At 40.3% G+C, this 25939-nt stretch overlaps 1 protein-coding gene across 1 annotated transcript in view; it reads left to right on the forward strand.

Moving 5' to 3' along the window:
- The first annotated feature begins 761 nt into the window (after positions 1-761).
- Positions 762-25939, forward strand: part of LOC104464211 (amyloid beta A4 precursor protein-binding family B member 2) — a 58557-nt gene continuing 33379 nt past the window's right edge. The window contains exons 1-2 of the mRNA XM_010076857.1: positions 762-780; positions 4818-5618. Of these exons, the coding sequence (XP_010075159.1) occupies positions 762-780; positions 4818-5618 (820 nt within the window). The remainder of the gene's footprint in view (positions 781-4817; positions 5619-25939) is intronic.

Here is a 25939-nt window from a genome sequence, read left to right on the forward strand (position 1 = left end):
AGTTTGGCATTAGATGTTTTTTTATTCAACAGATATCCTTCCAGAAAGGAAATCTGCTTGATGAAAAGGTTTGTCTTATTTCTTTCCTAAGGTTCCTAGACATAATGGTAGAAGTAGTTGTAAATGCATATTGTATGTGTCATTCGCATCCAAACCAGAGACTTTAAGGCAAAGTGATTTGCTTATGCAGAGATGGCCAGAAAACGGTCCCGTATAGGAGCGTGCTGCATAGCTTGCTTTTAACGATTCTCTTTTGTGGGACCAACCTTGCAGGCTGTGCGACTTAGTTTCGTGTGCTGGATCTCATTCTGCAAATTCTCATGTTAACATGCCTTACTGCTGTGTTTATTTTCACCAACTCTGGTGTAGTTCCCCTGTAAGCTGTAGTTGGGGAAAGCCCCAGATTTTCTGATGTCATGATGTTTTTACTACAGTATGTTGATTAAAACTGGATAATATTGTTGAATTTGTGCTCCTAGTAAAGTGTATAATAAGAAAAATGTCATAGGTGGTTTTGATTGTTCGCATTGCTGTAGACTATCCCCTTTCATACTTTAATATCTGCAAATGTCATTGAAAACTCAAAAGATCCTTACTGTTACATTCCAGGGTTTCTTTAGAATGCTTAATGTCTCTCAGGAGCTTCTGAAATGTGGTATTTTTATTTTGTGTTTTCCTTTGGTTTTAATTCTTAAATGATCCCTCTTTTCAGATTTCAAATTATAATTATTTCCTGATGCATTGCTGACGCCCCGTGAGCCATGTCAGAAGTACTTCCAGGTCAGATGTCCTTTAAAAGATTCTGCTATGCAAATATGTGAAACTTTCCTCTTTTTCTTCTATTTTCTTCCCAGCCCATATATTGCTTTCATTTTGCACTTTTACATGAAAAAGAGCGAGCACTTTAATTTCTATTTAACAGTGCCTTTTTGAATAAACTCTCTATTCAGCTTTTTAAAAACTATTCCTGTAGATAATATAATGCAAAAAAGTCCGATTAGAGGTAAAGACAAATCGACCATGCAGCTTTTTCTGTTTGCAGTGGTATTTTCTCTCTCCTTCTTCCAGGTCTGTAAGGCTTATGACAAGACTGAAAAACTTCAGTAAAAGCCATTCAGAAGTAATAGCATTAGTTGTATTATTATGATGCTTAGAAAATTGAGACTACTTTGTGTTAAACACATGATAGTTCTGAAAGTATATTGATCTATCTCTGTAGGTATGTTTCTATTTGTTAGAAGTATGCAGTTGAAACTGTGATTTGTTTTAAAAAGTAAGCAAGCTGAAATCATTAATGGATTGCTATGACAGGTCCTCGACCTGCTTTAACTGCCAACATTTTAGTAATAACTTAATTATTCCCAATAGTGATAACATTCAAGTTATTCCTAGTTTTTCACCAGAATACAATATTTTTTATTATACCCAATTTTTACTTGCTTATAACTTGTCACTGTTCATCTGTTTTGGCTGTGTATTGGCGCGGTGACTCCTGATCTGCTTGTCCGTTTGTGTTGCTTTTCAGCAGAAGGCCGAGGAGTTGAAAAAAATGGTGCCCTGTGCCAGTAATATTGTCTTTGCTGGGGTCCAGGCAGCATGAAGATCTGCCCAAGCAGGGGGGTGGGGTCTGCCTGTGGCAGGGTGCCTAGGTGGACCCCTGGCCCGTGGTGTTGGTTAGCTGGTGAGGAGCGTAGCACCAGCCTGCGTTTGGTACCCCTGGGGCAAGGAAGGCAGGGTCTGTGGGAGAGACAAAACAGAAGTTCTGGGAAGTCGGCTATTGGAATTTCGGTCTTGAAACTACAGGCACAGGAAGAAGTTACATTTCCTTGAAGTTTTTAATTAGAAAGTTGGGATGTGCTTCCTCTGGGAAAAGTGCCGTGTTTTGAGCATCACCATGTCCTGTATAAAGGAGGAGGGACAGGTTATCGCTCGTCTTCCTACGCAGTCTAGCTTTTCCTCAGTGCATTTAAGCATTTCCTTGCATTCAGACATTTTCCAGTACTTTAGTTGGTCCTGGCCTGGTAGCAACTTCTGCCCGTGAGACGCAAGACCTCCTCTATCCCATCTGTATTTCTTATTCTCTTTTTTCCTCTTCATTGCTTTTCTTTTTCCCACCTTTGTATCTGTTTGCAAGAGCAGAGGGAAGCCAGCTGCATGTGCCTGTTCCTTGAGAGGACAGCCCACTCCTGCCTGCGCACACCTTGTGGTCCTGTTCGTATGTTCGTTGGTCATTTGATGGTGATGATTTGATCAATGGATCATTTGAAACAGGGTCAGAAGGGAAAGTGGTGTCTAGTGAAAGGTTAATTTTGATATTTTTCTGCTTATGATCATAAACCAACCCAATATAGCACCCAGCTTACGTGTCAGTGTTCATCATAAGTTCATGGGGGAGTTTTATCAAGGAGATTAGTAAAACATAATACGTTTTGTTTCAGTGTTTCGATGTGCTTGTTCTTGCAATATTTTTGATAAGTTAAATGCTAGTGGCAGGAGGCTGGCTAAAGATAATCTGTCAGGCAGATACTTAAGCTTTATCTAGGAAGATTATTTTTTGAGAAATTTGTTCAGTGGCAAAAATAGTGGCAAACATCGCTCACTTGTAACAAAGGACAAGAATAAATCTCAGTCTTGTTCTAGATTGTGACAGTTGTATTTATTGATGAAAAAAAATGCTTGTTTTAATTTGGTGAAACATAAAGTAAATATAATCTAGTGGAATCTGTAGATACTGTGCAATTCCATAAGGTCTAAAGATTAGACACGAGGTCAAAATTATCCTGCCTTATAAATTTAATTTTTTATGTGACTTCCAGATCGTCAGACTTCTAGCTGGTTCAGAAAAAATATTAAGCAGCCAGTCCATAAACACAGGCTATTTTGTGGTTTTAGATTAAAACATATGCTTTGGTAACATGTTGGATCAGATATGACCTTGCTTGCTTTAGACTTGTTTTCTACATCTTGCCTAGAAACAACCAACATTTATTGATATATTTAAGAAGTACCTTTACAGACTTCCTTTAAATTGTGTGGTGGTTGTGGTTTTAGAAGTCCTTTGTTGCTAAAGCTGAAATTGTGTATAGGATGTTTGTTAACTCTTAGCTAAGCTGATGGCTTTTGCACAATATACCTGGGGTGATCTGTCTTCTGAAGAATTTGAAGTTGATCTAGACTGACTGACTGGGTCTTGAGGAAATGGCATACATCAACATTTGTAAAATTTAGTTTAAATTCTGTTTTGAGCAAGTTTTAGAGGTTGTTCTAGGTAGATGATTGAAGGAACAGAGAATATACTTGGTCTGCTTGATTTTAAATGAGCTGTAGTGATGGTTGGAATTGTGCAGCTTTGACAACACATTGAAGAGAAGGGAACACTAGCAACTGTGCGTGTGTTTAGGTAATGTTGTGAAGTGCTTCTTTTCCATCTGTTTATGTTATATGTTCTTTTAAACCTCGTATATTTAACCTCTTCTAAATGTGTACAGCAGTCAGTTCTGTCATGTATCAAATATACAAGGATGCAGCACAACTCAGCTGGAATGATCTGTCATTGGCTAGCTCAAATTATAGCTTTTCATTCCTGGATAAGCCCCAGACACATTTTTATGTACGATATAAGCAGTCAATGATATCTGAGAATTAGGAGCAACAGAAAGGGTGTTTCATGCTGTGGCAGATGGGAGTGATTTATTAATTGGCCTCTAATTTGGTTGCCAGGTGTCAAACAGTGACTGCTACAGTATGTAAATTGAGGTGTTCATGGAGTATTTTGTGCAGATTAGTGGGAGCCATAAAAGGCAGTGCAGGAAAAAAATAGTAGTTTTTAGAAAGATATATTTTGATCATTTTTTCGTAGTCTAAAAACCTGTTCCCTCAACAAACTTATCATTTTTTCAAAATGTGAGCTGTGCCCTTGGCTAATATAAGTCAGAAACTTATGTACAAGTAGGCAAAAGAGTGGTTTTATTTAACTGTGGAATATGTGTCCCCTGTTGTATGATGTAATGTTTTATCCTTAGGTTTGAACTTTGTGAGCTGTAGAAACAGTGAGCCATCTTCACCTCTGGAGCAGCCCTTTTTTTTGAAGTTGATTGAATTAGAGCAGGCTATGTTGTCAAGGGATTTTTGTTGTTTCTCCCACAGAAATCAAATACAGTATTGTGAAGTAATCTACTTCTTTTATTTCCTACCTTCTGATCCTCTACTCCTCCCCTCCAAAAAAAAAAAAGAAAAAAGAGGGGGTGGAGAAGACAGACAAAGAGCAGAGAAAATGCAGGTGTTGAGAGGCAACAGCTGACTAGCCAGTCAGGCTTAAAATTAATGTTAATTAAAATTGAATTCTACCCTGTGTGAAAAAGGAGTTGTGTCTGCCTGCAGTCAGCTTAGAAATTTTTTAAATTTTCTGCTTCCTAGTGATGAGTGCTCAAGGAGTTCTTCCCCTTCTCCTTGGTGGAGGTAGAGGTGAAATAGTGAAATGAAACAATGGTAAGGATGACTTCTGGACTCGCAGGCATTTGCAAAGGGCACCTCTCCTGTCCCCAAGCCTGCCTGCTATAGAATCAAACCTGAAAGAACTGTAGGGTCAAACTTTCTGCTTTTTCTCAGCCTCATGGTCCTGATGATCTCTCTAGAGTTTTCTGCCTCTGTTTTTCCTTATTTAATAAGCTAAGCTTTTGTATATTCTCTTACTTAGGTTGTGGTAATTTTCCTACTGTAAAACAATTGTGTGAAGTGCCACATCCTTTTACCAGAAGCCCTAGCAAAATGGTGTGTATAATGAATGTGTTTCATGGCTGTTTCTTTTGCTTTTCTAGTCGATTCTGGTGTGGACGCATTGGCAGTGTTTATGGCAAGTGGCAGCACGACAGACGTTGCGAACCGCAACAACCCCGTCACCCCGCCGAATACCCTTAACCTGCGCTCCTCTCATAATGAACTCCTGAATGCAGAAATGAGGCACACGGAAACCAAGAGCAGCACTCCTCCAAAATGCAGGAAGAAATATGCGCTGACTAACATTCAGACAGCTATGGGTCTTTCCGATCCAGCAGCGCAGCCCCTTCTGGGGAGTGGCTCTGCCAATATAAAGCTGGTGAAGAATGGAGAAAACCAGCTCAGGAAAGCCGCTGAGCAGGGACAGCAGGATCCCAACAAAAACCTCAGCACCACTGCGAGCATAAACGTAACTTCTGAGAAGTTTGAGGGCAAAGAGCCAATCCCACAGGATTCCTCTGGCTGTGAAATATTACCCTTGCAGCCAAGGAGGACCAGGAGTTTCCTGAATTACTATGCGGATCTAGAGACATCTGCTAGAGAACTAGAGCAGAGTTTTGTTGCAATGGAAGATAAATCTGCACAAAGCAACAGCCAGGCTTCTACCGTTATTGTCAACGGGGAAGTCCTGCCCCGGAAACAAAACAATCTGTCAAGCCCAGAGGATGGCCAAGTTGCCACGGTGTCATCAAGCCCTGAGACTAAGAAAGACCACCCAAAAACTGGGGCCAAAACAGATTGCGCCCTCCATAGGATTCAAAACCTGGCCCCAAGTGATGAGGACTCCAGCTGGACTACACTGTCCCAGGACAGCGCATCACCGAGCTCTGCTGATGAAACAGGTACACAAGTAAAGGCTGCCCACAACCACTGTTCTAGAAATGTGTTGCTTGACTCCTCTCAGCTGGCGGCTGGAAGGAGAGAGGCAATTTAAAAGATCTTTCAGTGGGAAAGAGGATTGCATCAAAACACAAGGGCTGGGCTTGCACACAGCTCCTTGTCCGCTTGGGGTTGCATGGCAGCCTCCCGCTTGGTCCTAATGGCTCTACTGCTGCTTTAGGAAAGGCATGAGCAAATGCTATAGGCAAAAATATGCTTACTGCACCTTTTGCTAGTTTATAAATAATTGCTCTTCACTAATCAATGGGTACATGTTGTGAAATGTAGATGATTGCCTGGAGGTGCTAAACTATGGGTAGCTGCCTACACACGACAAACAAACTTTCCTGAGCAATGATTTTTAGGTTGAGCAAAGATTTTTACTTTTCTAATTAAAGTCTTTGTGAGTGTCTCCCCTCTGCCCCATCATTTGATTATATTCTTCTATTTTAAAAAAATGTTCTCCCAAACCTTGGGTCATTTAATTTCTGTGCATTGTTTTCTTTCTGCAGCAGTTCCATACAGTAACTCAGAAGCTGAAACCATGGCATTTCATATATTGGAAGCATGGGCTCATTAATTATTTGAACAGTAATGGTGACTTCTGCACTGGCTCTGTTGTGATTAACAACACATCTGTATTCTTTTTAAAACTGTAGAGATCTCATTTACTCTAGTTAATGGACTTCATCTCTTTTTAAATGTCCAAGCCAGTATATAAACATACAACTTTGTCAAAATGAGGGGAGGCAATCTGATTCTCAAGTGTGATGTGGGCTAAAGAAGTCCATCATATGTTGTTCATACAGCACAGAGATTATATGCTTTTTGGAGGCCACCATGGTCTGAAAGCAGCTGCATTGCGTGTCAGTTGTGCATTATTATGGCAATAGTGATTTTTGTTCTAAAGTGTACGGTTTTTTAAAATCGCAGTTAGAAATCCCCACTATGTGACATATAATGGATCTTCTGATCATCTTTTTGATGTGTAACTAACCTTTGCTCTTAAGAAAATGAAGTCGTCTCTTCATGTGCAAAATGAAAAAGTTTTCAGTTTACTAAAATTGCTGTTTGAATTAATATTATTTCTTTGGATGTTCGATATAATATGTGTGACAACACTGATAACATTTTCTGGATAAACTAACAACAGGAGGTATTTAGATAACTTAATGCTGAGCTTGTTGGCTCCTTCTGCCTTTGTACTTGCCCCAGGTTTGGCAATGAGGAACTGTGGGTAAAAAAATTTATATTCACTGAAAACTAAATTAGTCATTCCAAGTAATCTAATAGGGTGGCCTATGATGCTAAGAGCTAGTGTAAATTTTGTTTCTTTTTAAATAATGTGTTTAAAATTTTTGTCCCATATGTGTATTGTCACTGTATGGTATATGAGCTCTTTCAGCACTTGGGAAGGGGGATTTTTCTGAGCTGTTCTGAGGTGTTGGCAAGTGTGCTTATTTAAGTATCCAAGTGTTAGCTGAGCTGTGGTTTGTTTGCAGTATGGAAATAAAAGGGAATTTTCCCCTGCTGAGTAAGGGGGGTTTCTTGTTTAAAAAACAAACAAACAAACAAAAAAACCCCAAAAAACCCAAAACAAAAAAACCCCCAAAAAACGCACAATTAATAAAACCCTCAGAACTCACCACTCATCAGTGAAGCAGAATAAAGGGCTTTTAAAAATTCTCTGCTACTTTCACTGTACTAGCAACCAATGTATTATAAACAGTTGTAGGAAAACAGATGTCCAGATATCTGAGGTCGGTGTCTATAGAAAAGAGTTAAAAATAAACAGAAACCCCTAGAAAACCTCAAAATTGCCTTTGAAGTCAAAGTGGTAGAAATTGTCAGAGAACACTGAGTAGGACATAGTACCTGTCATACTGTATTGGATTGCTGGTTTTAAGATGCCTGTGCATATAAGCATTCATAGACTCTAAAAACATCCAACTATTGCAACTTGCAGCTTGCAGATACCAGTCTCTTAGGATGATTTGCTATCTTGAATTTACTTCCACTCTGATAAAATGGTCTCATTAACTGTTTCCAGTTTCTTTACAAAACGGACTATCCATTGATACAACAGAAGAGAGCTAAGAAATAAAATGTCAAGTTGCTGTGGTTGCCAGGATGGCTTTTGGACATGATAAACCAGGCCAGTTTCTCAGGCTCCTCTGCAGCTCCTTCTGGGAGGCTGAAAGTGGGGTTGCTAAAAGCAATGCCACTGGTGTAGAAAACAGCAGAAGTCACAACTAGTGCAAATATCTCCATACTTACTCATTTGGTGGCAAATTTTTAGTTGTTCTCAGGGGCTCCAGCCTGGAGGTCTATGATTTTGGGCATGAGAGGGCTCCTCACTGCCACTGCATCTGGGTGGGAAGAGAGCATCACGTGGATCTTCGCAGCTCAGTGCTCTCCAGCCCTTGGGTTTGTTCTCCAGTAATAAATGTTAGGGACCAAATGGAGAAAGGCATCTCTGAGAAAAGTCTGCAAAAGTAGGCTGTTTTAGTCATATGGCTTCTGGGAAGGAAAAAAAAACAAACCCCAGCTTTGAGAACAGTTAATTCATTAATGAGTGTAATCTAGCAGACACCTGGAGAATTTTTAATGTTCAATCCAGAGATTATATTTAGCACTTTAGTATACATAGGAATATGATACAAATACTGTTTTACTGAGAGGACGTTGAAAATGACGATATTCTACTATCTGGGCTTCTGAATTGTTTTGTCGTCTTGCCTTTGTTAACACAATTTGTTATTCAGAACCTGGAAAACTTAATCTTGGTTTGTGCTGGTGATACGTAATTCAAAATTTACCCTTAAGCTTAATTGTTTGCACTGGGGATGCATGACTGTTTAGATAAAATCCTCCTGAACTCCTTTGGGCTGGATACTTTTATTTGTGGTCTAACGAAAAGGTGTTTTCAAGAGACTATACTCTTTTTCTGAATGAGGAGGCAAAAATAAGACAACCCAGTTTAAAGATGCAAAACAACTGTCTGGATATTAAACAGATGTTAATGTTATTGATTAGTAATTTGCTAAACAAATGCAATTGTCCATTAATAACAGGGACACAGAACATAACAAACACAGTACAGTATAAGAATTAGTTTTGAAGAAATTCTTCTTTCTCTTCCAAAGATGTTATGTATATCTGCTTCTTGACAAGAACTACATTGACTTCAACTTTCTGAGATTTCTCATTCAGAGACCGCATTGTGGGTTACCAAGGACCAGCTCCAGATGTCTTTAAAACTGCAGAGGGCACAGAGCTGGTTTTAAATCATGGTGAATGCTTCCTCCCTCTCTCTCTAGAAAATGTCCTTAGTCTAGTTTTCAAAGGAAACACATCTTGTGTTATTACGCCCTCTAACTGTTCTTGCTCTCTCTCTCTATGTACTCACTAGTTATGTGAATCAATGTGCCTCAAACAGCCGGAGTCAAGTGGACACCCTAGAGCCCAAACCTAGAGGACGATGAGGGTGATGCTAGCACCGTTCTCTGTTTGTGGCTTTTTTTTGAAGAAGCAGCAGCACCTCACCAGAATATTTGTAGAAGGCGGGCACATTTCTTAAACTTTCTATCACCTGAAAAACAGTTTCAGTGGAAATTCTCTCTCCTTAGTAAAGTGCAGCTCTCTATGTAATAATCTCTAATTAACTAGGAATGAGAATTCTGTGGGGGAAAAAAAAGGAATTCTGTTTGCCTCAAAGACAAGAAAAGTACTGGAATTTGCTTTTCCTTCCTGCCTTATCTTAATTTGAACAAAACCCCGTCCTTCCATAGCAGAGAACAGCCCTGTAATTAGGTAGGTCCTTGAGATGCGGGACACTCAGTACTAGAGAGATGCAGGTTTTCTTGCTCTGGGAGTCACCTTCCTTGCTCTCTGCAGAGCTTTGGGAGACTGTGCAGGGGCAGGAGCCTCCTCCAGCTCCCCAGCATCTTAGCCTTTGGCTCACACAATGCCTTGCTTCTTCCTGGTTGAAAATGTCACTCAAAAGGGTATCAAAAGTACAAGTGTACTCTTTTTCAGGGTGTGCCACTGCTGTATGCGCCTGCCGTATAGCAAATGCCTGTCTGCTGCTGGTCTCTGAGCAAATCCGGGAGGGCTGTTTAATAGCTGGTTATGAATAAACAAGTTCAACCCAGTACAGAAATTACGGTGATGAGACTGACCCTTGCGGATCAGGAGTTTCACTCTTGTAAATAGAGCCTAGTATTCTGAAATAACAGTATGTCTGGATAGACTAGCCCTCTAATACAGTAAAAATTACAGCAAATCATGAACTAGTCAGAAAGATTTATACTAGTGTTCAAGTTCTGCCTCTGATTTTAACTAGCATCTTCGACAAAATAGAAATGGATGCCCTCTTAAAAGCACCATTTTCCCTTTGAAGTAACTATCTGATATAGGCAACAAGTATGTTTTTTTACTACAAAACATGTTTACTGTGTTCCTGAGTGTGGAAAAAGATTTATGCTGGTAGAAATACATTCAGTTACACTGTGGATGCACACAAGTCCTATGATACTAGAGTGAGAATATGTTATCATCTATATGATTATAGGGTTCTAGTTAAGCATCCAATTTTCAGATTTTTGGGAATAAGAAGCTCTAGTTCACACCTGCTATGCATCCTAAAGGCCTGGCAACTTTTAATATTGAGCTGGGTTTTTTTTAATCCCATATGTTAGTGATAATCACCTATCAAGAACAGCGCATGTTTTATAGTCTCAGACTTGACTTGACTGATTGCTGACTGCTTATGAAATAGGAAAGGTGACTGTTGCTGTATCTCCCAATGTTTGCATAGGTAACATTCTGTATGTGGAGTAACCAACCTGCATGTTTATCTTCCTTTTAGCCACCCCTGAAAGAGGATTTTAGGGAAGAAAAAGTAAGCCAGTTTAAAAGAAATAAAACCTAAAAGACCCCACGGTTGCAGAATGTTCACAGTAATGATCCGCTAGAAGGCCATAAAACAAATTGAACTTTATAGTAAAATGAACTTGGAAGATGACACTCTCAAGTACACGCTGCTGCTATCAGTTGCACAGGGAGGCAGCTTGCTATGTTTGGGCAGTCAGGTCAGTTTTACCCTGTGGTTCTCAGTGGAGCTACCTAAATCTGTATCTTGAGTGCTCAGATAAGTGCTCTGACTTGAAACTCAAAGTTTTTATGGTAAGGGAAGGTGATCAGCACCCTTTTGAATTGAGATAGTTAATAAAAATAGGTATGTAAAAGTGAATTTAACATGCTTAAATTCAGGAATGGGAGGATAGATGTTTTATACAATAGTGATTAGCATCCTCTCTTAAACTCTGTTTGCAATTACCAGAATTTGGGACTATAGAAGAGCCTTTCCAGGACATGTTGTATGGTCACGGTTGCAGTTTCATACTTACTGTTTACCAAAAAGATAAAGAATGATTCTTTATTTCATCAGAGCCATTCATTTTCCTCTCTAGGGAAGGCTTGGTTCAACTGCCTGCCTGTTGTCCCTTGAGATGCCTGGTGGTGTCCAAGAGAGGCAGCAGGCAGGAGGCAAGAGCTAGGACTTGTATTCTAGAGGAGCGACTGCAGGCTAAGTGGGACAAATATCAAGTAACACTCACACATGATTTAACTAACCAGGTACGGCCTGCAACATCTACCCTGCAGTACAAAAACAAAATTTGTTCCTTTTCTGGGTCTGGCTTTGTTTTAAAAATCACTCCTTGGTTAATCTCTGCTATATTGTGCCTAAAGGGTTTGGGGTGTTTTGTCATATTCTCTCCAAGCATGACATCTCTCCCTGGGTGCTCTGGTGCTGGGGGAGATAGAGTTCAAAGACAGTTGCCTTCTAGTGGCTGTGTTTTGGCTACCAAAGCATTGCTGAGCCTAGCTCAGTGCTTTGGCTGAAATAGTATCCAGTGAGGCACTCTCCTGACATAGCATCATTAATTTTGACATTATTTCAGCTGAACTGGCCACTTGATGGGACTTTAGCGAGCTGGCTTATTTTGCCCTTGATATTTCATTTCTTGTTTGGCGCTTATCTTTTCAGGGACACTTTCCTTGCTAGCCTAGTAAAGCACCTAATTCCTAATCTGGACAAAATCAGAGTTCTGCTTTGTGTAAGTGCAGTGCTATGATTCTGAGTGTTTTTAAAATTAGTATTTTCTACTCAGTGAAATGCATAGTTCTGGGATAAACACATGCCTGCAGGCCTAGCTGCTGGAACGTGTGGAATACTGGTGAGGGAAAGTGAAAGGCAAGAAAGGCAACAACAGGGAATAGAGATTGTGGTGTGACAATGCAGAGGAGTGAATGCCAGTGTCATGCTACCATCTGGGTGGAAGCTATAGTAGTTCACAAGATCTTCAGAGCACCGCAAGTTTCCCCTAACTCCGTAGTGCAGTTTACGTTGTTGTGTAGCGTTAAGAGATGTTAGGACATGCTTTTTATACAGGGCTCCCTGTGCATTGTAACAAAGTGAAGACTCTTCTGAGGATCTGTAAGTTTCAGAAGTGCTGAATAGCTTAATGATGTCTGGTACTTGACAAACTATTTTTGGAAGCTTTTCAATCTTCTGTTGTTTCAGGGATGGATAGGTGTAATTCCAGATCCCACATTTCCTCTCTGAGCTTGAATGTGTCTTGCTGGAAAAACTCTTCTGTGCCTAGGATTGTGTGCCTTCACAGGTCTCTCCTCAGACCACGGAAAGAGTTCAGGTCAAGTGAGACACGTGACCAAGCAAACAGGAAGGGAAAACAAACCACAGAAGAGAAACCAAAGAAGGTAATGGGGAAAAGCCAGGATCCCAATAGCTCTTTCAGAGGGATGGTAAAGCAGGAAGTTGCACAGAAGAAAAGCCACCATCGACTAATATCAGACTAACAGTTCCTCCTTAAAAAAAAAGGTTCCCAGTTCGTAAAGCTGTACAAGTAAAGACAAATTATGACCAAAATCGATCCAGTAAACCTCTGCCTCAGCACTTCTGAATCCTGCATAGAACTCAGGCCAAACTTCAGTCCACCTGATTAATGCTTTGAAATGGGTATAGAAATCTCTGGGGAAGGAAAAGAAAAACCAGTGTTGCCTTTGGGAGAACTCTTAAGCTGTGGGTCCTTGTTCTTGTAAGGCAAGCTGTGAATACTGGTATATTCTGCTAGGTGGGTTCTGTGTGCTCTGAAGCTCTTTGCAGCCTGCTTCGGTCCTTGTTTGTCATCTTCTGTGCCCCTATACCTCAGCTGCAGGTGCGGCAGAGGAACAGTATTGCCAGTCAGCAGAATGAGTCTCTAGTCTCTACAGTGGCCCTTGAGCTTTTGGAGGATCACACAGTTGCTGGGACAGCAGCAATTCACCTAGGTGTACAACGCCAGGGATGGCTGGTACAGTTTTAGGAGTTTCCTGCTCAGAAGTGATTCCTGCCTCTTTGCAGCTAAATCCCCTGCAGAGTGGAAACCCAAAGCCTGGGCTGCTGCAGTTGTTTCTCTGAGCATCTGCAGTGATACCAGCGTCAGGCCCCACCAGCAGTGGTGAGCTTCTCTCACTGCTGCTCTCAGCAGAGGAGAAGGCTGATGGGGGAACAAGGAGCATTGTGGGGTTGGGAGGAAGGTGGGAAGGGTCAGAAGGTGGGAATGTGACCTGGAGGCTTGTTGAGAGGAGGGACCCATTGGAAGGGGAAGGAAAAGGAGAGCAACCGCAGCTGTGGAGATAAATGAAAACTTGGCACGAACTAGGGGGAAGCTGGAAGCAAGTAGGGGTTGTTCGTAGTCAGTAGATTAGGCAAGCAGGACTAGCACAAAGACAGCAACAATAAATAGGATGGACTAAGAGTGAGAGTAAAGCAGCAGAAGTGAGTATTGGGGAATTTCCATGTGTTTGAGGCTGGGATGTTATTTCACAGTTCTGAAAGCTTACAGCAGGCAAAACCAGGGAAGCTCTAGGTGAAAGTTATTTAATCCTGAAGTACCACTAAGAGAAAATAAAATCCCAGGTCTGGATTCAGGTCTTGATAGAAGGAGATGTCTGTGGAGTGAGGAGGACAGACCTAAATTCCCCCCGAGTTCCTGGTATATTTGCACCTGTAGGTATTTCTTTTAATCTCCCCAAGTTAACGGCTCCTTTAGACTCCAGTCTCTTAGTGCACTGAGATATAGTGCACTATATATATAATTAATTATAGTTCCTCATATGCTTAACTCTCACACAAGCTGGCTTTAGCTGATTGAAATTTAATTCAGCTTTAATTAATGACGTGGGGTTGGCTGGATTGGCATCATGGGTCCCTTGAGTCACAACTGTGTTACTGCAAGCCATGGTATTAGACACACAGAACTCTGTGGCATGTACCACTGAGGTGTGAACTAGATGGTGGTGCAGGCAGCCTCGGGTTCATTGCTGCTGCATCAAGAGGAGGGAGGCAGATTCAGGGCAGTACCAAGCCATCTCCATCGACCAGAAGAGGTCTTGTATGATGGGACTTGACATGCTGCAAAGACCTTGCTCTGAACCCAGTCCTTGCTTGAGAGTGGATGTATGGTCCCTGCCTTAAGGGACACGAAGCCTTTCATAAGCAATCCCATGAAAGCACATACATTTGCTATTAAGGCTCAATTGCTTCATTTTGAGATGTATGGAGCCCCTGGGTACTCAGCATTAGACTGTAAATGTCCAGTATCAGGATGTCACAGAGCTCGAGTTAATGACATTAAGTGGGTTTCCTGTAGTGTCTTGAGATCTGGGTTTCTAAAGACTAGCAATGTGTCTTTTTGTTCGTACAGTAGGTTTATCCATGATGCTTAAGTGATGAGAAGTCCTCAGGGGGAGTGGGGGAGGACAGCCCCATATCTGAAGCATATCTCTTTATTCCCTGCTCATAGTGTCTCTGGAGCATTTTTGTCCATTTTTTTTTATGGTGTTGTGTTATGGGGATTGCTTTTTACCACCATTTGTTAGTTGATCGCTTTATATGTACATCATTTGTTACACTGGACTAATTTATTACCTAATACGATTTTCAGGCGAAAGCCTTGAAGTAATCAGTCTCCAGACTATTCATGAATATGCTTCTTAGTGAAACTGTTTTTTTTCCTAAACAGTGACATAATTTAATACTAACTAAGCTCATTTTTCCTCATTTTTAGTTGCTTTTCAGTTGAGATTCTGGAGGGCTAAATTTAAATAAGAAATACTTCTTTGGTTATTAAAGAGATAGTTGCAGTGCACTGAGAGACAGGTATAGTAGTACTGTCATAATATTCAAGTAAGAACTGTAAAGTGTGTTTCTTGTTTGTGCATAACTGGTAAAATACTCTAAGGTTGTGGCTTCTTTTACTTTTTAGAAATGGATTTTTGGCTCTTTCCTGAACCTGGGAAGTTTTCAGTAAGGAACAAAGGAGCCCTTCCCTCCTCCCCTTCTCAAAATGAAAGACAAAATGCACAACGCAGATTGACCAAATTCATTTTTAAATTAGAATACATTCCCATTCAGACTTTAATTTTACTTCTGCTCTGCAAGAAAGAGACAGTCAGTTACCTTGGTCATTTGGGCTGACATGATTCTTGGCTTTGCTTAAATTATTGATTATAGCAAGGGGAAGGACCTTGCGATGAGAACAGCGCTCTCACTAATAGAAGCCTTTCACTAAATCAGTTTCTACCATTGCTGTAATGCACCTTCAAGGAGTTGGAGGTTAGCAGCCTTAAGAAGAATTTTGTCTTCAAAGAGTGGATCTTTGCCATACATTTTTCTGAGCCTTTTCTTTTCGTGTTTATACAGGCAGCTAAGGAGAGGAAAAAAACAACAGAAATATTTTTCCAGGGTTTGATTTGCAGGCTGAGGGGCTGTTCTGGTCCAAAGTTGAGCTGATATAATCTTGATGTGATTGATACCTAAAGGCTTGTGGGCTGAAAAGTACTGTTTCAAAACCTTGTCTCCTGAGCAGAGCCAGTCAGAAAATACATCAATGTCTTGCAAGCTGGAAGCAATTCAGTAGAGAACACACTGTATGCACACGCTGCTGTAATTCCTGTATAGCTATCTCTCTCATTTTTTCCTGGGTTATTAGAAAACACAGTCATTTGTATGGTCAACATGTGGTGTTTCCTCTGTTACAGTTGAATAGAGATGGCTTGTCTTTTCTCCCACCCAAAGTCCTGTTCCTTGTTAGACTAATTAAGTAAGTGTCTGTTTAAACGTGGCAGTGTATTTTCCCTATTTGAGTTGGAGATACTACACAGAAGGAGAATATGAAGCTGTTGGGACATGTATATAGCAAACTTAAAGGATGCTGGTAGCAGATCAGTACATGTTGAACTGTACGGGGGCATCTAGTAACTGTAAGTAACATTTCTTTTCTATTTCACTTTTTTGTAGCTCTTGTTGGCAATGTCACTTAGCTCTAGATATTGAGTACAATTATTTTATCTGGTAATAAAATTCAGCTTAGTGGAAGATAAGCTGGTATCTGACAGGTACAAGTTGCAGAGTGCATGGTGTGCAGTTAATACTGTAAAGGTGTTTTTCTGGATGCTACTTGTTTCAGTAGTGAATTAACAAGTGATGTTTTAGAGTTGTGATCCATAGATCTTGAAGGCTTTTACATAGGTTTAAGATCAATTATGATATAAATAATATAAGAGCAGTACCCCTAGTCATTCCCTAAAGTTCTAGGTAAAGCAGCTTTTGATATTCTGAGTGAGGTTTTGGGGATTAGAAATGTGAGGCAATTTATAGCTGCTATTTGATTGGGATCTGTCAAAGAATGTTGACTAGTATCTTGGATATTTTTTGGTTCATTTTGCCAGCCGTAAATCAGTCCATTTGTCTAGGTCAGAAAAACGATCTTTTGTTGGAAAGCTGGTTCACTCAAAACCTTTACACAGCAATTACAGTGCAATTGTCGTTAAATAGCTTAACTGTTTGCTCCTTACAAAAACAAACAAGTAATAAGAAATAGTGATCTGGTTTGTCTTTTGTAAAATTATTTTAAATTTAGTTCAATTTTTTTTCTTTTGTAAGGAAGCAAACATAATTTGTCACACTCTGTAGCTGTAGCAGACTTCAAGTTAACATTTGGTGTTAAACTCTGATTACCTTATTTTCTTTTGTACTTAACTAAACCAGAGTAATGAGTCTCCTTTTTTTGCCACTGGAGCCTGTCGGCAGACCCAGTAGGGATCTTTGTAGTCTCCTGACTACGTTAATTCCCAAGGTTAATTCTACTTAAACAAAACCAATGCTTTTTTAACAAAGAGATCTGAAAAGTAAGAAGAAGACATCAGAAAAATAGAGATTTCAGGGCTAAGCTTCCACTGGCATAGAATAGGAAGTTTATCTGATTTCCAAAAACCCCCCCCCCACTCCCCCAGGACTGGTTTTTGGGTTTTTTTTCCCCACTCAAATGGGTGTGTTGGGCTTTGTAGAATTACATTCAGGATGCCTGTAGGAAACAAGGCTGTTATGCAGCTATCAAAATGAATGTGATTATTAACAGATCGTTTTTCTATATTTCTCTTGATTTAATGTCACAGTTGAATTCTCACCTTTGTAAGTATACTCCAGGTTTCTGTGCTTTAAATATACCAAGTGTACTTCTTTATGGGAAGTTCCTTTTTCCTAAGATTGTCTAACCCTATGATTACTTCTCAGGGAAAAGGCAGTTTCTTAAAGCTTCTTTGGGAGTAGGGTGACTTGTAAGTTGCCCCATTCTCTGTTCTTCCCAGTGGCTGCTGTCCATACATGTCCACTGTGTTCTTAGTTTTAAGGAGCTGATCCAGCAAACAGTTGGACAGTCCAGAGGGCCTAATGCTTCCCAGAAGAAACCTGCCTTTTTTGGGTGGTCAGGTGTCTCTAACTTGAGAGAGACTGTTGCTAATCTGTGACAAGCTTCAACTGTCCCAACTGAGCAGTGACTCGGGAAGAGTCATGGTTTCCCAAGTGTGATGCAGAGGGGTGGATTGTCTCTCAATTTTCTCTGCCAGAAGTAGGCAGAGATGCTATCTACAAGTTCAGCAAACGTTTCAGGTTCACTACTTCCAAGTTTTGTGAACTTCAGCATAATAATTCTTTGACAGTATTTAAAAAAAAAACAAACAGACAAAACCTACTGATTTAAAAGCTGTGCTCCCCACAGACCACACCTGCAATACTCCAGTAATTGTAAAGACTAGTATTTTTTAACGTTTCTTTTTTGGGTATGCAACAGAAGCTTTGCTGTAGGATTATATCTAGCATTTGCAAAGCAGATCTCTTTGTTTTCTTCTGCTGATGCAGGCAGGGCAGGGGGACAGAATGAGCAGTAGAAGCAACAAGGCTCTTCAGAGGGGAGGGAGTTATCAAATGCTGCTTTCTTTACTATGAACACATTTATTTTACATCCTCTCCTTAATTATACAAGAATGCTTATAGATATCATATGTTTATAAAAGCTGTAGCACTGATGAATAAGTTAATGCTGATGAAGAAGATAATTTACACCAAGAAAACAATCAAAAACTAAATGAAAGCAAAGCTATATATTTTTATTGAAATAAATACACCCTGTCCCCAAACAGGAGTCTAACAAGAATCTTCAAAATAAAGATAAATTTTTAGGTCATTGTTTATCTTTTAGGGTTTTCTTTCTAATTTGTTTTTTTCAGCGGGGCATAGAAGGTTCTGTGGGTTATGGTGAAAGGTTTTTTTTTTATTGTTCTTTGGGTTTTTTAATGGACAAGCTGCAATTTTCTCATGATTGTAGGAGATGGGGATTTAAAAAGTGCCAGATACCACAAGACACAATATAAAGTTGTAAAAATTTCTGTCAAAAATGCTGAAAATAAACATGAATTCCCAAGAGTAGTATTTCATTTCTCTAGTGATTTAAAAGTAAACTTTTGAGTGGAATGAGCCTTGCAGTTTGAACTCTGCAAGAATGAACAAATCAACTGCCTTATTTGGCAATACACTAACGGTCTTTTAGTGGGATGTGCTTTGTTATTTTATGACTTGCTGATGAGTGCTTGTGACGGTGATGGTCAAAGTTTAGGAGAGAAAACTTTGTGTTTTCTCCTTCCGGTAAAGTCAATGTAAAGGCCACCAGATCAGGTTATTTTAGAATCATAGAATGGTTAGGGATGGAAAGGATCTTAGAGATCATCTAGTTCCCCCCCCCCTGCCATGAGGAGGGACACCTCCCACTAGACCAGTTGCTCAAAGCCTCATCCAGCCTGGCCTTGAACACCTCCAGGGATGGGGCATCCACAACTTCCCTGGTCAACCTGTTCCAGTGTCTCACCAACCTCACAGTAAAAAATTTCTTCCTAGTATCTAGTCTAAATCTGCCCTCTTCCAATTTAAATCCATTAACCCTCATCCTGTCACTGCATGCCCTTGTAAAAAGTCCCTCCCCATCTCTCCTGTAGGCTCTCTTCAGATACTGGAAGGCTGCTATAAGGTCCCCCTGGAGCCTTCTCTTCTCAAGGCTGAACAACCCCAACTCTCTCAGCCTGTCCTCATAGGGGAGGTGCTCCAGCCCTCTGACCATCTTCATGGCCCTCCTCTGGACCTGCTCCAACAGGTCCATGTCCTCCTTGCATTGGGGGGCCCAGACCTGGATGCAGTACTCAGGTGGGGCCTCATGAGAGCAGAGTAGAAGGGGAGAATCACCTCCTTCAACCTTCTGGCCATGTTTTGACTTAGTTATTTTTCTTTTGGTTTGTCACAAACCTATTATTACAGGTGCTATATCACAATTGTATGTTGTGCTTACCAGTCTTTTATCTAGGCTAATTCTCTTTTTAGAAGGTGACAGGATTCACTGAGAATTTGTTATCAATGCAGAAACATTTCTATCTAGCATCTCACATCCAGTTGCTGTCATCTCTCCTTTCTATTTCTGAATTTTTCTGGAATACAAATAATATAAAGGAAGCAAGACATTTACTGACATAAGACCTCTTCTGAAGTGTAGTAATTGCCATATGTAAAAGCCTGTAGTTTAAGTAATGTTAGTTACCTCTCAAGAACAGTGAGCTCTGCAGTAATCACTAGATGAGATCTGCTCTTTGTGGTATTTCTGATATGTTCTTCTTTACTTATTCATGAAGATATTTGAGCCCAATAGATGTATTTGCCTACAGAGAAATTTTTATCTATTAGATGCCTCTATACAATTATAGCATAAAGGTAGTGATATCTTCCTTTTAGATACACAATAATGTAAAATTGCAGGTGACAGTGGTGTAGGGATAATGATATTTAGTCCTGTAACTCCTGCATTGTGTTGTCATGTGAGGTGATTGTATATCTCAGAGTAGGAAATCATGTACCTTTATACTTAGAAAAATTTATGGTGGATTTTCCTTCTGGGAATATCTCTCTCTCTCTCTGTATGTGTGTGTGTATATATATACATATTTTTATATATATATATTTTTCTACCTTACAGGAAGTTTGGATGCATTGGTTTGAGGGTTCTCCTATCACATGTGGCTTTTTAATCAATACTAATTGTTATGGTTACTTTTATCAACATCGTTCCATAATATTGTCAATTTCACTTCTTCCAATGCAAACTAATATAATGAATGGAAGCTACAGCTCACTTTTACAAGAATCACAGAGGTTGCGGTTCCATTTTGTACATCAGCAGGTAGTACATCAGCTTGTGAATGGCTGTATACAGCAGACCTTAGGCTCATGTGGTTCGTTATGGGTCACCTCTGGCAGTGGTCAGTAGCAGAAACTTATGGGAGCAATAAAAACAAAAACCAGGGTGAGCATAAAGTCATCCTCTCCCTATTGTATCTTTTTCACTTTCATCAGTTGGTGGTTTTAGGATTTTCAGACTTGGTATGTCATTTGTGTTATTTTATTTAATTGCTCTTTATAGACTTTTCTAATATGAATTTATTTAATAATTTTTGGTCTCGTTTGTATTTCTGGCAGCCACAACATCCTGTGACCATAAGCTCCATAATTTAATTGTGTGTTGCATGAAAAAGTGCTTCCTTTTGTTATAAAATTGGTCTCCAATAACTTCATTAGGTGCCAATTGCTTTTCTGTTACAGGATGCAGTAAATAACAGTGAATTATCATTTCCTTTCCATCCTTGCCTTCTTCCCACCATTCATAATTTTACAGATTCTGTGACATCCTTCCCTCCTCCCTGTCATTCTTCTCTAAGCTCAAGAGTCCTACTACACTCAACATCTCTGTCTGCAGGAAGCAATTTTGTCTTTTTTTAGTTCTGCTACATCCATGTTTGTAATAGTGCCCATGGAAGTGCATGCAGTAGCCCTGTGATAGTTCAACTCTACATTAAAGCAGTAGGTATAAGGATTTTTGTCTTGATCCTAGCTCCTAACATAAAACTTTTTCAACTGCCAGTGAGTACCAAGCTGATGTTTTCAGAGAATTCAGTGACCTTAATCCTTCCAGAGTGACACTAAAGGAACTTCAGGAAATTAATAAAAACCAGGACATGGACATCTGTGTGGTGAAGGAAGCTGGAAAGTGAAGGCTGTGCATTAGAAAAACAGCTCTTGAAACTATGTGTGTCCTAATCTTGTAGGCCCTATTGCAGTCTTTTGTTTTTGCACAGTAACAAGGGTAGATATCAATCCAGAAAGGGAAATCTTCTCATCCTACGTAACTGGTTTTCCTGCATCCCAGGACTACCTGCAGCCCTTTGGCGTGTCCACAAATTGTAACGTTGTCACCAAAGGTACCCTACTGTCCACAATAACATTTTCACCAAAGATAGGTACTGTTTCAGCTGAGAGAAGGACCACACCATTACTTGCTCATCTCTTTATGTCTTGCTGTTTGTGACAATTTGTGATGCCAATCAGCTGTGTCTTTTCCATAGTGGTAGTAGATCTCCATGGCTCATGGTACCTCGTGTACTCAAGATCTTTTGTGTATTTTTTTTTACTGCGGTTTGGCATGTTTACATTCTTACCAAGCAAATGTTTGTTTTGAGGGAGATTCTAGTTCAGGTTTCACAAAAAAGGAAACTTTTGAACTTGTTATGTTCTGAGTATATGCAGCATTAAGGAGAGCATGTCCTCAAATTTTACAAGTGAGTAGCTATTTGCTAATATATTTTGAATCGAAGGAGGTGCTAATTGCAAGTGAAATTCTCTTGTGGTTCTGTAGAATTGCAAAATTCATCCCTCCCTTCTCTTTTTAAATATTTGTCTAGCATAAGACTCCAGCTGATGTGTGTTAGGTTTGTGTCTGGCTATTCTTTGCTAAGTTAGACTCGACAGGATGATCGGTGACACAGTTAATTTTCTGAATTTTCTTCTAATTCTTGTTAGTGGTTATGTCAGAGATACCAGTTCTGTCTCCTTAAACTTGGATTTCTGAATTTAGCTTCAGTTATGTGTATAAATACATTCCTCTGAAAAAAATAAATATAAAATTCTAGTGCTGGAGTGCCACAAAGTAGATATGAGCATGAAAATAATGATTTTTCTAGTGCTGGATGGATGCTCTTAAAGATGATTAATTGTGTCTGAGTTTGCTTGGTACCAAAAGATATCTGTATGGTATGAATAAAGATTTAATAGAAAGGTTATACCAATGTAACAATGTGAAACACTTAAATAAACTTCCATGCTAAGAGACCCCTGTGTGCGCTTACCCCTTTCCCATATGGGGTGAAATAGAGCCAGCTCCCCTGATGCTTGCATCTGCTGTCAGAAGCCCCTGTTCATAAACTTTTCCTTTTGTAGATGCTATGCATTGCATTTCATATGTGTTTTTTTTTTTTAAAGTCTCAAAGCTTGAAGGCTTGAAGCTCAGTGGAGTTCACATCGTACAAGGCCTCAACACAGCCTTTAGCTTTGCAGGCAAACCGTGGGTCCTGAGGGCCAATGCATTGTTTCCTATGCTTGTGCAATATTTCATGCTTATGGGCCTCTAATGGTAAAAATGAGGATTTTGCCATAACTTCTCTCCCTTCCCTTTAGTACTGTAGCAACATAAAATAAATTTGGAGGTGGGGAAACATTAGGTCTTTGGATTCTATGTTGGAAAAAAAACGAGCCTTCATTTTGTTCTCTAATGCACATTTGACTACAGCTTTAAAGTGGCAACCTAACCCATTATATAGATCGTTAAAAGTAACATTCTGGCTCTTACTGACAGTACTAAACTGACTAAATTGGGTAGGATGGGTTAGGAATTACTTCTTTGCTACATCAGGAATAGCAACCCTTCATGTGGGACGGCAGGGGACTCTGGCATATGGACACACCAGAGGACAGTGGCTAGTCTCTGCGCACCTTGATCTTGGGGTTGGTGTTTGGGTGCAGGGAGCCTGCACGGATCCCAGGGAATATGCAGAGTCTGAGCATGACTGCGGGCAAGTTATTTAATGCATCTTAGACCTCTCCTCCTGCCTCTGCCCAGCTTTGGGCACACACTCTCCTGTCTCACAAGGTTGGTGTGAAGATAGTAGCTTTCATGGCATCCTAGAGCATCTGCTTCCCTGTATGTGGAGCTAGGCATCCACATGGGCTGAGGGATGAGCAGAGCTTGTATCTGAGATGGGAAATGTCTGTTTTTGCAGCTTTTGCTTTTTCTTGAAGCACAACATTTAATTTCAGAGAGTAACTCCATTGTAATTCAATTTTATGTTTTGTTTTCATTGAATCATTACATTCAGAAAAAGGTTTTCTTAGTGCATTTGCACAGTGCTGTAAATGAAACTGTCAAAGAAAACCAGTTCTAGTCAAAGCCACCAGTTGGAATTGTATGTCTGTGCCACTGGCCAATTTCACTGGCTTTCAATTAGCCAATCGTATACACAAAGCCCAATAATGGGCATTTCTACAAAATTTCAGGCCATATCAACATATTTATGCAGTATGTTCTCCAGAGAAGTACAGTCCTTCCTTTCCAGTTCTCTCCTGAAGTCTACTAGTAGCTCCTACTAGTAGTACTACTTCATCATATTTTAGATGAAGAAATAATTTGCCTGGTACCTGACTTTTAATGCAATTTTCTTTTTTCTGTGGTTGCTGTTCTAAAGGGAGAAGAAAATAGTGACTGCTAGTCAGACTCCTTCGTCCATGCTCTAGCTTACTGTCATTCAGATTAAAGAAACATTCAGTAATGTCACTGAATTTAAACTATTGAGGCTCTTTCTATTCCCCAGTTGAAACAAATCTAATAGAAAGTGTGGAGTCCAAGCCTTTTGCTGTTCTTTAGTACCAGGACTTGACAGCAAGTGTATTGTAGCTAAGTAAGGTAATAGGATCTGTCCGTCTGTCTCTTGTGGCGTGTGTCAAGTACCACCAGCTACTACCAGAAGGTCTAAGGGAGATGGGACCCACTTGTGTCTACAGCCAGCCCCAGCAAAGCAGAGAGTTACAGACTGGGAAATACTGAACTCTCTGATGCTTGTGAAAAATAAAGCATTATGGTGCAGCAGTTTCTGTGTGGAGGGTTAAGGCTGTTGAGGTGACTGTATTGCTGTATGCCATAAATTGTCGCAGTGCCTCCTCCCACTCTGCCGGCATCTTGAAGTCAGAAGGACATCTGTGTTAACTGCTTTTTGTTTCAGTATTTATAGACTGAATCTTTCTGGTTTGTATTATTATTCCGGATGATATTTTTGCATTGCCCAAAATGAAATAATTAATGGTCTCTTCTGTGGATGGTTTGACACATCAGTTTGCTTTGAGGGGACAGGAGAATCAGGCTCTTTATTTTAGTAGAGGAATACATAAATTCAGAGCTGCTACCAAAATGATTTTCCCTTTTTTCTGACAAATGGTTGGCTGCTGTTGCTGAGACAGATTAAATTTTGTGGGGGTAAGGAAGGTTAGACTCTATGCATGTGCACATTGCTTTTCCTGGATATGCTGTGCTGTGTGTCCGCTGCTGCGACAGTGCATATGCAGGCTTTGCTGTGTGAGTCCAGCAGTCCCTTGGCCAAGATGGCCGTTTAATTTTTCTTCTTTAGACCCCGACCCCCACCCCCATTACGAAGTAGATAAATAGGATATGAACCCAGAACATAAGATCATATGCTGCAATCCTGCTCTCTGTGGTGAAAATCAGAAAAACAGATGCAGATTGCTGCTGGACTGTTTTAGCCCTGAAAGCTAACTCACAAGACTATTTTTAGTGATTTGCTAATGAGGCAGAAGATACTGCTCTGGATAAATTATTTGTTGCTCAGAGTCCTCCATGGTGAGGAGGTCCTTTGGGGCGCAATCCCACAATGCACGGTCACAGTGGATTTAGACCAAGCTACAGGAACACTCTGCTGTGTGTTGGGCTGTTATTATTTTTAAGTAAAAGCTTTTGCCATCTAGTGGAAAGAATAGAGAACTAGCATTTCAAATAAGCATGAAAGACACTAGTACTGGTCATATGCAAAGTGTATTTTTAAGAAGGAGTAACTCACTTGCTAGAACAGTAGCAAGTTATTCTGACTTCAGTGGAAATTAGTTGGTAGAAAACTTCCAAGGTAATGGTGTGTTTTGTTCACATAGTATTTGAGACTTTATGTCATTTAAGCACAAAGTTGCCAAAAAGAACATTTGTTTGTATGCTGCTTTCACTTGTTTGGGACTGCTTTTCATTCCACCTTGAAGGGTATCTGCCTGTTCCTCCCGGGATCTTGGGCTTGGCCAATATGCTTTGAATACGTCTGTGGTGGCTCGGTCCCCCCACCAGCAGGATGGAGAAGAGAATTGGGAGGGGAAAAAGTGAGAAAAACTCATGAGTCAAGATTAAGGCAGCTTAATAAGTGAAGAAAAAAAAAATAAAAAGCAAGTGATGCAAACAAGATCACTAACCACCTCCCACCAGCAGATCAATGCCTAGTCGGCATCTGGTTGGGGGCAGAGGTCTTGGCCCTATGCAAGCACTGCTCAGCAGTAGCTAAACCCCAGGTGTGTTTTCAACACCTGTTTTGGTCACAAATGCAAAACACAGCACTTTTCAGACTGCTATGAAGAAAATTTCACTTCATCCCAACCACACCCAGTACAGCCTCTTAGTTGACCAACTCTCCTAATGTTCATCAGCCTCCTAATGAAGAGATGGAGATCTCATCACACAGTAAAGTTTGTGCAAGAGCTGTAGGATGTGTTTCCACTACAGCACTTTCAGGCAGCAATTCATCAGCCTTTGCTCCAGCTGAGGTGGTCCTTCCTCTGTGTCCGCCATTTCATGTTGACACCACTGCTTCACTTGGCCAAGCAGCCACTCTCTTTCAGGTGGGATGGATCTTCCCAGAGCCTGGCTTCTTCCTGATCCATGGCTTCTGCCACAGCCGCCCACCG

The sequence above is a fragment of the Pterocles gutturalis genome, unplaced genomic scaffold (assembly GCF_000699245.1).
Source record: "Pterocles gutturalis isolate BGI_N339 unplaced genomic scaffold, ASM69924v1 scaffold6838, whole genome shotgun sequence".
Classification (NCBI taxonomy): domain Eukaryota; kingdom Metazoa; phylum Chordata; class Aves; order Pterocliformes; family Pteroclidae; genus Pterocles; species Pterocles gutturalis.